Genomic DNA, 16,309 nt, shown 5'->3' with positions numbered 1-16,309 from the left:
GATAGATGGTCGTGGTAGTTACACAGCAATATGGAAGCACTTAATGCCACGGAACCATATCCTTAAAAATGGTTAAAATGACCAATTTTATGTTGTGTATATTTTGCCACAGCTTAAAAAAAGATGCATAATGGGAAGTAAAAGCCTTTTAGACCTAAATTTGAATTGAAAGTATTGATATCAACACGATATATTTTATCTTATCTTTGGGTGGGGTGGGGAATTTCCTAACTCTCTGTATTGAATGACTAACCCAATACCCAAAAGCTCAGCTAGGAGAGCCAGCTCTAAGAGTGCTGTCCATAAACCATTCCTCACAAAAAGAGCCAAGGCTTCTTGGAGAAATGGCCAAATCCAGGTCTGGGAGGAGGAAATGCATAAGAAGAGTTGGGAACATTTTGTAGTATGGAAAGCAGGAAAAGTTCAAACTAAGATTTTGTCAAAAAACAAAACAAAACAAAACAAAAAGACAACTCAGGAACCAATTTGAACAAGCTCCCACTGGCAAAGGTGGGACAATCTGAGCATCAATTAGGATAACTACACATATCAAAATATATCACGCATATTTAAATCCACAAGTTTCTAATGATACCAAAAAAAAATTTCATTTCATTGGTAATTTTTGAAGGATGCAAAGAGAACTAATTCATTATTTGAATACTGAAAAGTAAAGTAAAAACAATAAGCATTTTTCCTGCCTTTCATATACAAGCTGTACCTCAGAGTCACCAAATATTTGATAAACTGAATTTTTTTATTGTTATAGATGTATTCCAGCTAATAAATGAAGGAGTGAAAGCATTAGAATGTCAACATTCACAACCCCTAATGAAACAATGGCTCTAGGCAACGGCCATTAATGGCTACTGAATATGATCAAGCCTATTTTTTTCCAATCACAGATTTACATGAAAAATGGGACAGAGGAACATGTTAAATGTCATGTAGGAAACACAATCAACAAAATCCAGGCTGTGGGAAATTCTACAAGAAAAGCCTAGTATCTTTAGCATATAAATATATTGAAAGAAAAAGAAGAAAGGGTGAAAGGGAACCTATAGATGAAAAGAAACTTGAGACGTATCAATAGAGGCAACATATGGACTTTATTTAGATCTTGATTTGAACAATCTGTTAAGGAAAATTAGACAAATGGGAAATTTGAACACTGGTTGTGCATTTAATGATATTAAGAGTGATAGTTAATTTGTATCAGAGTGATACTCGCACTGGGGCCATATTGTTTTTACATGCCCTTCTATCTTTTAGAGATACACATAGAAGTATTTATAGATGAAATGATAAACTGTCTGGAATGTCCTTCAAAATAACGTAGTATGGGGGAAGGGAGGGTGTAGGTGAAATGCTGGCAATGAGTTGATATTTGTTGAAGCTGGGGGATGAATAGTTACTCTCTACTTCTGCATATGTTTGAAATTTAACATACTTAAACATTGTTTAAAATGCAAGAATTGAATTTAATATCTTCATCTTCACCTTGAAACCTCCTGGTGCTCTGGCTGATCCAACCTACAGGGTCTAGTGATGCATACCTGCATGAACAGTCCTTTCCTCTGTAATTATCTATATTCCTAGTCAAGACCACTCCAGGCACCAACCTTATCTTTAGAGACAGTGCACAAGGAAGGTGGGATTACAAGAGGATGGGACTCAGCCTCTGGGGGCAGATTAGCCACACCCCTCTTCCTTCCCAGGGCAGGGAAGGGAGGACCTGGTTTGGGAATGAGAATCTGGCTGGATTTTTGCCCCTTCTTTCCACTTCAGCCTGGACACAAACCAAACTGCCATGCGGTGTCCCACTGCTAACGCAACGCACATATACATTAACTCCTCCAAAATATCCTTGTACCGTGTGGCTCCCTTTCCATCAGAGCTCCTTCTCTAATTGGGAACAGGTGCAGAAATACAGAGGAAAGGTAGGCACTACATTGCACGAGTGAGGCCGAAACAAAACAAAACTGAGAGCCCCCATTTCTAGCCTTTCTACACTGTGACTAAAGTGATTCATCCAAAATGCGGCTTGAATCCTGCCACGCCACTGCTCTACTTTCAAATTTTCTCTCATCAGGTCCAAGTCCAAAACCTTTAGATGCCTCTGCCTGCTTTCTAGCGTCATGTCCTCCCACCCTACCCTGCAGAATAGCCAGACTCAAGAGACATTCTCACCTTGGAACGTCCTTTCCCCAACGCAGCAAACTAGCAAACTCCTAATCATTGTTTAGAACTCAACACAGGAGTCCCCTCCTTCAGGAAACCTGGTCTGCACTTCTGGTGACAAAGCCAGTTTAAGAATCCTAAGGGCTCCTGTGGAACAAGCCCACTATTGCTCCCCATACACTGTCTAAGGCTATACCTTTACTTTTTATCTCCCCAATCACACTGCTAGAAATACAGAGACCATCTTGTTCATTTTTGATCTCTAAAGCTGAACAAGTGCCCAGCTCACAGGAGGCAGGCAAAAATATGTGTTGGCTGGCTGACTGATGAAGCAAATGATGTGTCTGGGACTGGTGTTGGTCACAGAGCTCCACCCTCCATGGGTCTCCATGGCCGCCTGGAACCTCAGACACTGGGTTTGGTATGGAAAACCAAAACCAGAGAAACAATAAACTGAGACCAACTCTGAGATCACTTAACCCATGGTTTCCCAAAGTTTTTACATTTCAATAGCTAAATATTTTATTGCGTATAAGAAAAAATTAAATTGGGCCATTATCCCAAATTTTCACAGATACTGTTGCTTAAAATGAGGCAGGCAGCAATGGAAACCTCCTCTACTCAGACTGCATGAATTTAAGTTTGATGCCCCGCAAAACTCATGAAGGTTACGTGTTACTATGGTAGCTTTGGTATGAGGAAAGACAAAGCCAACATCATCTACTATCATGGCACGAGACTCTGGATTTTAAATTTCCCTAAAGGGCCCTGGAGCCGCCCTTCTAACCATGTCTGCTCCTGGCCTGATTCCGTAACTTTATAAATTCAGATACTCAAGCTAAGAGAGGCATAGTAAGTGGTCTAAAGTCATCCGGCACACAAATGAGAGCACAGGACTAAATCCCAGAGACCTTCAGTGCCAGACTGACGCATTTGCACCTCACTAATCTCACCTACAAAGTGGGTTGGAAGCTATTGCTCACATTTCCCAGCAAATCAGAGCCTCACAAATGAACACACCCTGCAACTGGTCACCTCACTTCAAGGGGCAACCATTTAAAACTTATAACTCTGCTCTAACTTTAAATTGTCTCTACATAGTATACTATAAGATTGAAAAACTATGTTTTTACACATAACTCTCCCATTTGATTGGCTATTTATTATTGGCAGTTCTTTCGGTCAATTTCCCATTTTTTGCTCTATTTGAGGGATTGTTTTCAGGAGCCAGTCTGAGTCACTAATCTTATAAAAACTGTCTTCAGTGATGAAATAACTAAACAGTAACTTTTACGATTGTTTAAATATGTAGATACACACATACCTGTATATATACGGTAACTAAAAAGTCAAAGATTAATGCCTAACAGTGGTTATCTTTGGATGGCATGATTACCAAATATTTGTGCATTGTTTTATGAGTTTTTCATTTTTCCATAGTAAACATACGTGAAGTTTCATAAAAGAATAATTTTTTCTAATAGTGTTTGGGAAAAAAAAAAGTTCGTTTTTCTGAAGCCATCTTTGACCTGGAAAACATTTTCTTTTTTCAAATAAGCAATATTTTCCTATTAAGTACACTCCGTGAGAACCACATTCTTTCTTTAGGGTCAAGTTAAGTTCTCTCCTTATGCTAGGGAAAGGTTTTATTTGTTGTTTGTTTTCCCCGCCTACTCAATTTTGAGGGGTAACCTGTATTATTGCCTCTCTTTACCTGGTTTGATTTATGGTCTTGGAAGTCAGGTCATTCTTTGCTAGGTCGAAGAAAAAAGAGAAAAAAAAGTTTCCCCACCTAATACCTGATAAAATATCTGAAAAGGTCATTGCAGACCTTGACAGAAACACATACAATTTCAACCCAATCTGATAAAACAGCAACTAGAAAACTTTTATCAGAAGAAAATGTAACTTGCCATTTCCCAGCTCAATTGACTGAACTTTATTTTTATCTGAAATGACAGACATCATAAGATAGGAAAAGCTACAGATAAGAAACCAAATTGAGTTGTCTTGAATCGGATCCGATTGTCTGCCCCTGGTTCAAACTCCCACACCTGCTCTGTACAGGTCAATGAGAGCCTCTTGGCATGGTCCCTGAGGGGTTTGGAAACATTGCAAAAGTGCTGAACTTTGAGACTTCAGCGTTTATTCTGCGATTATAATTAACCTGCTCACCAGTTGCTATCGATCAATTCTGAATGAAGGTGATAAAGTTTGACTGGATTTCTAGAAGTAGAAACGGAGATTTAAACCGGGAAGAAAAAAAGGAAAATTAAAAAAATAATTTAATGACCGAAGTCAATTTTAAGAAGCAAAACTGGATCTGTGATTGGCTTAATAATCCTCAAAACTCCCCACTGAATTCTGGTGGTAACCCCTCACTTTCTTATCCTCCAAAATAAAGTATATCTGTGACTCTTCAACACGGAGTGAAAGAGCCCCACATTGCACACTTGCAGAGGTTTCTCAATGACTTTAAACATATGGAATGGTTTACCTGCCTGAATTATATTCCTCCTTCGGGGGAAAAAAAATTTAAAGATATGAAGTCAATTTGGGGGTTTCTGCAAAAGGCTGAAGGCCAAAAATCCAAATTCCCTTCATTCAGATAAGAGGCTTGAATATCCGGGCTCAATTCTGATTACAGAGCAGTAATAGATAAAACCGTAGGCCCCCTGCCAGAGACGAGAAAGCTTGCACTGGTGGCTTCTGTGTTCAGCTCAGACCATGGAGCACTTCTGGCCTGGAGTTTTAGTCACTGTCTTGATCCATGACTCTACTTTAGTCTTTATTAAAAACATAATTACTGTGCTTTTCTCCCCTCCTTTCTCAGTTCCTCTCACAAACACATTTGAATCTTCAGAGAAAGGGGAATATAGAGATTGTTTTGTTTTCATTTAGGAAAGGGATTTGAGAGAGCAACATGGTTTTGCTCTTACGCAGCCAATAGTCTCCCCAGAGTGAGAATCCTCTAGTGTGGAGGGTCTGAATTCTGGGAAATCTCTCTTTAAATTCTCTGCACAGGAGGCTGAAAAGGAAGTTTGTGCAAGGCAAGGATTCCTATTAACATTGCAAGTTCTGCAGTATTGGAATGAGATGGAAGGTTAGTTGGGAAGACATTGCACCTGTAGAGACATTGGGGGGAAGCAGGAAAACATAGGAGAGAAACTACACAGGGGAGAGGGAGCAGATGGAGAGACAAGTAACAGAAAATCCTAAAGTTTAATTGAGTCCTTCCACCTCCACGCACCTTCTGGTTCTAAAGGGATAAGTGCAAATGCAAAGTATGGTAAATAGGGGGAAACCTCAGTCCTGGAAGTTGGACTTACTCTAAGCCAGAGCTGCTGTTTCCTACCAGTGGGAATTGGGGCAGATTACTTAATCTTTCTGAGCATCGATTTCCTCTCCTGCAAAATGGAGATCATAGCATCTACCTCTCAAGGACTTAAAAGTCTCTGTCACCTGACAACTTCTTCATTGAGCTTTGATAAAGGATCCAACTTACTATATATAAATTGCACGTACATAATGCAAGATACAAGTATATATATATAGTGCAAGATACAGGCTACTAGCCCTAAAAAGTTGTTAGCTAGTTTCCAAACATTAAGGTACCCAAACTTGCACACTTATTTTGTATAAATTAAAATAGATCCGAGGTTATTCCTATTATAACCCCACTCGTATTATCTTCCCTACCTTCTTTAGAAGGAGACAAAGGAGTATTTCTATAGATAGCAAACAAAATGTTTAATCCTTCATGGAATGTGTTATGTGAAACCATGGTGTGGACCACAGAAGGTTAATATAACAGAGAGATACCCATCCCCAAACCATGAGAGAGCTTTATTCCCTGCATCTTATTCATGATGTGCAGGACAAAGAAGACACGTGTGGACAAATACCTGTATGTTTAGATGTCAAAAGGCCCCCTCAACTTTTTAAAGCAGCAGCTTCCCAGGGCCTACAAGAATTGCCCTCTTCTAGAGCAAGGCAATGATAAAACCAGCAGTCCTGCCTCTTTCTTATACAAACAAAAAAGCAGCAACATATGCAACTGGCTGCATCTCTAAATTCCATACAACTCAATTGTCTTAAAAGGACAGGCTGAAAAGAATTGGTTAAAAGACTTACCTTGCCCTGGAGGAAGGTAATTTGTTTTTCTAACACAATCCCATCACTCTGGTAGGTTAGTGGTGTGTGGGATCTAGCCCCAGTATAACGTGAGGGAGAGCTGCTCATACCAGAAAAAGTCACCAGTGTAAGGGCCCGTGAGGCAAGCATCTTACGAAGCCAGGTCAGTGTGGGAATGGGGGCATCTGACAAGGGCTGACTGAGATCGGCTACCTGTAGACATTACTGTAAGATAAGGGTTTTTTGTTTTGTCCTGTCAGTAAAGCAATCTGTTGGATAAGCAGAAATCAAAAGCCATATTCAATAAACAAAAACTTGTCTTAAAGTACTTTTCCTGTGCATTCATAAATTAAGAGGGAGAGAGACTTTCAGGAAGTTAATTCATGAATACTGTCTCTTTAAAAACTTAATTGGTTTAATATTTTTTTTAAAATTGGTAATATATCCACATGGTTCAAAATTCAAAAGATTCCATTTGCACACCCACGTTTCACAGCAGCATTATTCACAAGTCAAGAAGTGGAGACAACTCAAATGTCCATGACGAATGGATGGATGGATGGATGGATGGATGGATGGATACAAAAAATGTGGTATATACATAAAATGGACTATTATTCAGTGTTAAAAAGAAAGGAAATTGACACATGCTACAATATAGATGAATCTTGAGGACATTATGCTCAGTGAAATAGCCAGTCACTAAAAGACAAATACTATATGATTCCACTTACAGGAGATATCTAAAGTAATCAAATTCATAGAGACAGAAAGTAGAGGGGTGATAACCAGGACCTAGGGAGAAGGAGAAACGGGGAGATGTTTAATGTGTATTCAGTTTGTTTTGCAAGAGGAGAAAGATCTTAAAACCTGTTTCACAACAATGTGAATACACAGAGGGTGCCAAAAAAATGTATACACATTTTAAAGAAGGAAAACTGTATTAAAATTGTAATACTCAATATATACTGATAACAAAAGATGAATACAAGTCACGTTTGACTTCTGCAAATACAAGAGGTGTTCAAAGTGGTTACCGTCAGCATCCAGACACTTCTGATTACGGCGAACTACTGCTTGAGCAACGCTGACCAAAGTGTCCACTTGTATACATTTTTTTTGGCACCCCTGGTACTTAACACTATTGAACTATACACTTTACAATGCTTAAGTTGATAAAATAAAACAACTTTAATCCCCTATATTTAAAATGTATTTTCTTGGTATTTAATGGACTAATAAGTAAGCACAGAAATGACTATTAGAAAATGGTTAAGATGTGTAAAAAAATTCAAAAGGTTCCAAGGCATATTTTATACGGTGAAAATCCTTTCCCACCCTCATCCCTCACCAACGCCCTTAGCCTCCCCATGGGCAATCAGGGTTACAAGTTCCTTGTGAATACTACTTCCAAAGATAAGCTAAATATTTTCAAATGCATATAATCTTTTCTTCTCTTTTTGCACAAATATCGTGACATTTACACATCCTGTACTTACAAATGTCTTGGTGAGGACTCCATACTATTACATAGTAAACTTCCTAATGTTTATGCCTCCATGATATCCTATTTTTTGCATGTACCACATGTATACAAACAGTTCCCTACTAGTGCACATTTAGGTTATTTCCAATTTTTGTTATTACGAACAGTGCTGCAACTAATATGTGCCAGTATATTTGTAGAATAAATTCCTAGAAGTTAAATTTCTGGGTCAAGAGTATCTACTTTGTAATTTGTCGGCTACCAGCAAGGGTTTTCCATAAAGGTTGTACCAATTTACACTCCCACCCACAGGTATCTGAGTTCCTGCTTCCCCACACCTCAAGTATGTTTGTTTTCCTAGCTAATTTAACTAAAAAAAAAGGGGGGTTGGGGGGAGGGATACAGAAGAAAGTGTTATCTAAAACTGTCTCCTGTGCATGCATCATTTCAACCTGAGTGCTTAGAAAGTGCCTAGCAAATGTGGCCTGACCTTTTGATGAGACACACAATTGGGCAGGTGACAGGTCTCACTAGAAGCAGTGACACACCCCTGGCCACCCCCACACACCTTTCCCATCTCATTGGTTCTCAACGGAGCACCACAGACCAGCCCCAGCTCTGACTGACCTGCTCAGGGTGGTAACCGGAAAGTTAAACAACTGGTTTTCTTAAAGACTGACAAATCATTCTCTAGCCAAACACGCTACTTCAGAGTTGATCTCACAAAGTTCCCTGTATAAATGAACTGGCTTTGAAAAGCAACTGGCCTCATTGATAAGCAATCCCCCAAAACATTTAGAGAACACTTCAGAATTTTCCACCGACCTACACCAAAAACAAACTCTTAGAACACGGTGAATGAGGCAAAGCTTTTAAAGAAACCATCTGGGCAACACTGAGAGATATACTTATGTTTCACTGTGTTGGTATTCTTTTAATCAACCCTTAAAATGATTCAAAATTTTTAAGCTCCTTTGAAAATATTATAATTGTTTGTTTCTCTATTATACAAAAGAATTGCTATTCTATAATAAAATATAATTTACAAGCATTAATTGTTACGGAAATCAACTTTATTGTGGCGTAATACACATGAAATAAAATACTCCCGTTTTAATAGTATATTTCCATGAGTTTTGACAAATCGCTACACCTGTGTAACCACTGTGACTGGGTTCTTTAAAAGGAGACAGCTACTATATTATCCTGCTATCGCTATTTTTCATGCACACAAACAAGCAATTCCCTGGCACAGCTCCACTGGCAGATGGCAATGCAGTCTCTCCTTAAGTACTTTCAGTGCCCAGAGCTTTACCATTAAGACAAGCCATATTCCATATTCCGTTTCAACAACTACAATCACGTGTGAGAAAGTGTTCTTCTCAAACCTAATACCTGCTCACCTGGAACAACATAAAGTTAGAAGGCCATAGACTTCTGCCTTTTAGATATTTGTACACAGTCACTCTCTCCCTCTCTTATCAACCCTGTGACTTCTCCAATCTAAACTGCTCCAGTGGTTTCCCAAAGTTTCCAGAACTCTCTCCTACCCTGCTCACTCTTCCCTGAGGCTCCCCAGTTGGCCTCTTAAGCTGCCATTGTGTGTGGTTTGACCGGGGCAGAGTACTAAGGCAAATGCCTCCTAGATCTCTACTCAAATATTTGCTAAGTGCCCAGCATGTGCCAGGCACTTAAATATGAGTAAGACTCTACCTGCCCTCAGAAAGGTCACATAATTCCACTAATGCAGCCTTAGTAACAATTTCAGCAGTTGCTCTGTAGGGCCGAGGCTCATACTGAACTTGGAATGAATTAAAGTTCATAGACATTGTCAAAGTAGAGTAATTCCTTCCAACCCAAGTGCAGGGCTTTACAGAGGCCCCTGTTAGCTTTCATTTCTTTGATTTTTGCCTTATTCCAATAACCAACAGAAGAACTCTGGCAGGATATATTACCTATCGTTAATACTAAGGCAGAGTTAATACTCTGTAGAAAAATGAAGGTGTTCTGTTGTTTCTCCTCATTGAAATTAAAAAGAGTTTCTGAGTGAAAGGTGAGTTAGTCTGTGAGGCTTTTCTATGGTGATATATTATTTAAGCAAAAGCCAAGCTGTGTTGTATCATTTCATGGTACTATACAGTGAGACGGTAAATGAGGGCATAACATTTTTTTTTTTAATTGCAGGTATTTTTCCTGGCAAACTCCTACTCACCCTGCAAGACCAAAGGCAGATGGCACTACTTAGGAGAAGACTTCCAGATTCTTACACAGAGCGAAGAACCACATCTGTCTTCTCTCCTTCTCTCTCCACTCATTACTGTAGCATGGGCTGGGTCACTCACCATTTTCATATCTGTTTAGGGTAACCAACCATCTCCATGTGTTGGGAATGGTCCTAGGTTTAGCACTAAAATTCCCAAGTCCTGGGAAACCCCTCAGTCCTGAGCAAATCAGAAAAATTGATCACTCCACGTGATGGCACGTGACTGCTTAATAACATAGCCATCATTTAGGAAGAGCCAAGGACAAGTATTTCACAACAATTACTTTACTTTTCCAAGTTAAGACAATACTAAAAGAAGTTATGATCAACCCACTTAACAGAAAAAGAGAGGAGACTGAAAGAGGTAAATAACTTGCCCAAGATCACAGGGGCCCCTCAAATTGAATCTAGGCTTGCCTCAGTCATACCACCACATGGTGTTGCCATCTGAGGGCCTGGCGGCAACGCCACACAGCAAGCTGTCAATCAATACCATGGAATCAGTAATCCCTTATCATCATCCTTCTAGCATCTTTCGATCACTCAGCATCAGCTAATATGCCAGGGTTGATCCTTGAGAGTGTTACCGGGCATTTACAGGAGGATCCGTGCGATGGGAGCAACATATAGAAAGCCAATTTACATGCACTGCTTTCAACTTAACTTGCTTTTATGTTAAGTGCCACCTGAAGATGTGAATGCCAACAAATTCAACCTGCCTCATGTTCCCTCACAGAGATAATGGAAGCTTTCATGACTGGCCCATTTAAAGCACTTGGCTATGTGCAAAAGAGAAAACGCAGCTGTTAGGCCAGACCCAAGGGCTGTCTTCAGGTGGGACTTCCCGACTAGTGGGACAGAGCAGGGTACCAGCAGACAGGCACCACCTTTTGGCAAGGAGATTCTACTTGGCGGTCAGCTTGCCATTTGTTGACACTGTAATTTGGGAAACATTACTTACTCACACCCTCTTGCTTGGTATGGGTTACATTTTAGAATCTAAAGACTCACTGCGTTCACTCACATGGTGCATTTTTTTTTACATGGTTGTGGTTGCCATTCTGATGACCAGGAAGTATCCTCCATCATTGGCTTCTCTTTTTTCCCCCCTAACCAAACACCAAATTCATGCTCCAGGATTAGAGGAGTTAGGAAGCAATCGCCCCACCCCCACCTCCAAGTTAAAAGAAGCAGAACTATGGGGACCTATTTTAAAACAGAAGTTCTAGCAAGAGTTCTAAGAATGCAGAGCCAAAGCGCCCCACCCCCACACCCCCCACTCCCAACACGCCCACCCGAAGCCGCCATTGTATGGATATGTCACGCGCGCTATCTCTCGGAGGTCGTCCCCAAAGGCTCCGGAGGTGCCCCTCCTCTCCTGGGGTGTGCCGTCTGGCTCCCCCACAAGGGGGAGGGGGAAACTAGGAGCCACAGACTCAGCCTTGGCGCCACATCCACGGTTAATCAGTTTACCTGGGATGTGTATTTGGCTGGACCCCCCTGGGGACCTTCCCTGGCCACCCAGGGTCAGAAAATAATTTAAAAGCTCTTCAAAGTCGGGACACTTCTCGGAGCCAGCCCAAGAGTGGAAACCTGCGAGGGACAGGCTTTACTCTTCAAAGTGAGAACAAATGCGAAAGGATTTAGCACTTAGTAGGTAGTCAATAAATGTTAACTTTGTTTCTTAAGTCTGGGCTTCTCCCGTACAAAAGTCATCTCCATCCACACCCGATCCTGTCCCTTCCTGAAATTCCACAGGACCAGAGGTCGTTTGCATTTTTAACTAGTGGTTGCCACTTCCCTTTCCCTCCCAGACCAAAGCAACAAGGCCTTTTCTTAGACTTCATTTTGTTCCTGCGAGCAAGGGTGCACACGTCTGGCGTCCTCCCCAGGTACGGTATTCAAAGGAAATCTTGTGCCCGTTAGGATTGTTATTTTTAATCCCAGTCCTCGGGATAAGCGGAAGCTGAACGACTCGTGGATGACATGACAAAGTCTCCGTTTAAGTCGGGCATTATAAAGAAGCCCCTCAGGACTTCCCATCCTGGACCCTGACCAGGCATTCATTTAACGCACCCCTGGGCGCATCTGCCGGGCGGACCAGCACAATTAGACAATAGGCTCTGGCCCCGAGGCACCCACGGGGTGCCGGCCCCAGTTCAACCCATCTCCATCCCTCGGGTCCCTCCTTTGTTCCTGGTGTGAAATCTCCGACAGGAAAATCATCTGCCACCCTGAGGGATCCTCCAACTGGGCCACCAAATGGCCCAGAAGATCTTGGGCCCAACCCAATGTAATCAGATCCCTGCGGAGGACTCCGAGAGAAGGAAATGGGGGCACAAACCCGGTGATCACTAGCGCTCTCCACGGAGGGCTCCCGGGCTGCTCCTTCTGGCTGTCCCGTGAGCCCGTCCGCCTCCCGCAGGCACCCACAGATGGGCGCCTGCCCAGGTGCGCCGCGGGCCCAGATAGTCCCGATGTCTGGGCTGCTCGCAGGACGAACTCAGACCTTGCCACGTTGCAGTCTTCTTTCATAAAAGAATCTAGGGGGCAGGCCCGCCCTCATTTAACAGAATCTGGGCTCCTTGGGGCTCTGATTTTCACGCCACCATCGCCAGCTTCGCCAACTTGTCCTCCAGTTTGCTTTCACCGGAAACTCACGCATCCCTCGCCCGTGTCCCTGCTCCCTTCAGCTCCCTACCCCTTGTAAAAATTAAATGCCCCAAACAGGGCTCAGGATAGTCTCTGTTCCGGTTGCCATCCCGCCCCAGTATTCTCGCTCAGTACTCACCGAGATTGGGGTGTCGGGCGGCGGGGTTAGCGCGGCCGGGCAGGCTATGCAGGACCGGGCTGTCGAAGGGACCGGCGGAGGCAGCGGCGGCCGCGGCCCAGGAGGCACCTACGTCGGCCATGTAGGCTGGGTAGGGGCTGGAGTAGGAGCCGGCGAAGCCTGCACGGCCGTACTGCTCGCGGCCGGTCAGACCCGCGCCCGCTGGCCCCCCACCACTGCTGTAGGCCGCGGCTTCCCGGGCCGCGGCGGCGGCGGCGGCAGCTGCCAGGGACCCGGTGGTGCCCGGGAAGGAGAAGCGCGGCGACACGGGTGGTGGGGTGTAGGCTGCTCCCTCGGCTCCCGCCTGGCTCCAGCCGGGGCTGCCCTGCTGGGTCCCGGGCCCGGCACCCGACGCGGCCGCACCCGAACTGCCGCCCGAGGTGGCTCCAGACGCAGTACCCCCGCCTCCGCCCTGGAGGTAGGACAGGCCCAGCACTGAGGAGGGCACCCGTGGCGTGGGCACGTAGACGGGCGAGGACGCAGCGCCGGCGCTGTGCATGAAAGCGCCCGGGCCGCCCGCATCGTAGGCCCCCGGCGGGGGGCCGTGGTTGGCGGCCATGGCCAGGCTCTGGTACATCGCAGCTGCGAGCTCTCAGCTTCTGAGTCCTTTTTCTCACTCGCGGGTCAAGGAGCAATGCGCGGAGAGGAAATAATAATCACACACACACAAAAAATAATGTACAGGTGAGTGGCTGTCACAAAATAAAGATCAAAAATCGAATGTTTAAAAAATATCCCTCAAGAATATGTACGTATTAAATCCATCATTGAACAGAAGATGCTAGACTCTTGTTTACTCAGGAAAATCCCAAATTGAATTTTTTGGTTGTTCCAGGAGCTGGTGGAGGAGGGGCTGAATCCACCCTAGGGCCTGGAGGTCCCGAGCTCCTGGGGGTGGCCGAAGACGCGGGGTAGGGCCTGGGCTCGAGTGTGCGGCACGGGCCTTCGGGTCACGCCGGGGGCCGTCGCGGCGCACCGTCTTCAGGAGACCGCGGCCTCGGGCGCAGGGCGCGGTAGGCTGGCTCCAAAGCCCAGGGTCCGGCTGGCTCTTTTCCTCTATGCTGCACCCGCGGTCCTAAACAGGAGGAACGACAAAAGGGAGAGAAGTTCATCATGAGCTTTCAAAGCCCACTTTCCCTATGCGTGGTTGCTTACCCCGCAATGCAAACGCAACAGCTTTGGAGGCCACTGCGGTTCCAAGGGAATCTGCGGTCTTTGTTTTGCGGAGGCCGTAGGTTCTGGCTGCCCAAGAAATCCTCGGGGAGGGGTTTCTTGGAGATGCGGGGGCTTCCCGGTTATTGGACATGGAATTATTGGTTGTGATCTAGGCCATTGTTTTTAATTGCTTGCCAGGAAGGACTTTAATTTTACCTTATTTTTCAAGCATATTATTGTATTTTTTTACACGTCCCAGTGTTTTACACGTCCAAGAGTTTCGGATTCCAACGGAGTGCCCGGGACCCAAGAAATCGCGATCATCTCTCTGTTCCCTTACCTATCCCTTAGCGCACCTGGCCATGAAAGAACTTCAGATTGCCCATGGAAGACAATGCGAAACTTCATAAAAACCAGCAACCTAAGAAATTCTCATTTGTAGTATTTTCTTTTAAAACTAGAGGTAGAGTCGATAAATGAGTACAGGGTCTGCTACATCTCCATGAAAATGATTGTGAAATCTCTTGCCCATACACTATATACCACGGGGACATCAAATCAGACAAGATACGCGTTTCTGGCAAATAGTTATATTTTAGAGATTTTGCAGATCGGATATTAAGACCAGAAAAGCGAAAGGAATGTACACGGTCACTCTACTGAACTACTCACTGGGCCATTACGATGCATTGAGTAGGTTTTTCATGTAGAATCGTTGGTTCTGGAGTCAGAACACCAATGAGACTGCTTGGGGCAAAGAACAGTTTGTAGCACTTGAGTATATCCTTGTATCCTGTGTTTTGATTTTCACCAGGCAATTTTTCTGATAAAATAAGAGCTCCACATTCTGAAGCACCTGCTCTGTTCCCGGGCCTTTTCTCCACACTCTACTAAGTAACAGTGTTTCTCTCCATTTTACAAAAGAGGGAACTGAAGCATCGGAAAGTTTTGAAACTTGTGGAAGATCAAAGTACAATTAAAGGGGGTAGGGAACTGGATCTGTAAGGCTCCAAGGGTTTGAGGCTGTCCACTACACTCCCACTTTTCTCCTTATGAAGAGGCAGCTACTCCTAACAGTGGTTTCTTTTTCATTGCAATAGTAGACTTACAAAGATATTACCTGAACTATGTACTAAATCCAGGCTCTGCCACTTACTGAAAAAATGACTTCAGACACTTAAGCTCTCTGTGCCTCAGTTTTCTCATTTTCAAAAATGCAAATATTAAAGATATCTCTCTTATAGAGCTATGATGAGGATTATAGATTAACAAATGTAAAGCACTTATAACAGGGTCTTATAAAACTTATAACAGGCACAAAAAAGTTCTATATAATTGTTGATTATTATTATTATTATTATTATTATTATTACAGATTTCTAATGTAAGGCACCATAAGGAAGTGCCTCAGATGTCACATGTACTATAATAAATGGATATCTTTACTATTGTAAAATTTTTCTGGGTGTGGAATCTCTAGTACACATTATATAATGCTTTTAACCATTTTTGCAACATCACTAATAATAATGGAATTAATAGCACTGTATTACATAGTCATATGTTGACACCTAAATGGTTATTATTTATTTTCAAAGCTATACAAATTATTGGTTTGGTGGACGTTTCTCTCCAGTTAGAAGTTTGGTTAGAGAGAGAATACAAAAAATTTGACCTGAAATCACCAACTTTCCCCTTTGAAAATAAAGGCAAAGAAATGAATACCTCATAGGAATTTCTGGGTTTCATTAAGTAAATATATAGGATTACCTTAATAAAATGTACACAATTTAATTTTTAAATCAAATAGTTGACCTACTTCATTGTATTTTCTGCAATACTCAACTACTGCAGTTCTAAAATATAATGTCTTTTTTTCTCACATAACTGCAGGAAAGGAAGATTTATAGTTTTGTAATCCAACTTCTAATATACATACAATCTTTAAAATGTAAGCGCTAAAAATGCCGTAAATCTAACATTAGTCTTTCTTACATTCTCTGCATTACCTTAGGATTACTGGACAATAATAGAAGGTAGAGAAAATACCCCTCCATAGGTTTCTGGAAAGGCAAGAAATTAACTATTCCCTTAAAACGACTTTTGCTTGTTTCTGTAATTGAGCCCTAATCCAGGCGTTCGCTGAGGGAGCCGAGCGAGCTCCTAACAATGGCAGAGTAGCTCAGGCCTTCCCGTGGGGGCCCAGGCCTGCGCCCCAGTTTTTCCTCTCCTGATCACTCATCCCAGTTCACCACAAATT

General features: G+C 42.9%; 1 protein-coding gene across 4 annotated transcripts in view; it reads right to left on the bottom strand.

Moving 5' to 3' along the window:
- The window catches only part of GATA4 (GATA binding protein 4), a 47,482-nt gene extending 33,514 nt beyond the window's left edge, over window positions 1-13,968 (bottom strand). For 3 of the 4 annotated variants that reach the window (XM_033134961.1, XM_033134963.1, XM_033134962.1), the window contains exon 1: window positions 12,856-13,968. In XM_033134961.1, the coding sequence (XP_032990852.1) occupies window positions 12,856-13,471 (616 nt within the window). In that variant the 5' untranslated portion in view covers window positions 13,472-13,968. The remainder of the gene's footprint in view (window positions 1-12,855) is intronic. The other variant, XM_033134964.1, reaches the window with a different exon arrangement.
- Between the last annotated feature and the right edge of the window lie 2,341 nt (window positions 13,969-16,309).

Source organism: Rhinolophus ferrumequinum, chromosome 18, assembly GCF_004115265.2.
Source record: "Rhinolophus ferrumequinum isolate MPI-CBG mRhiFer1 chromosome 18, mRhiFer1_v1.p, whole genome shotgun sequence".
NCBI lineage: Eukaryota > Metazoa > Chordata > Mammalia > Chiroptera > Rhinolophidae > Rhinolophus > Rhinolophus ferrumequinum.
The sequence above is the reverse complement of the archived record's forward strand: the minus strand, read 5'-3'. Positions and strand labels throughout refer to the sequence as shown.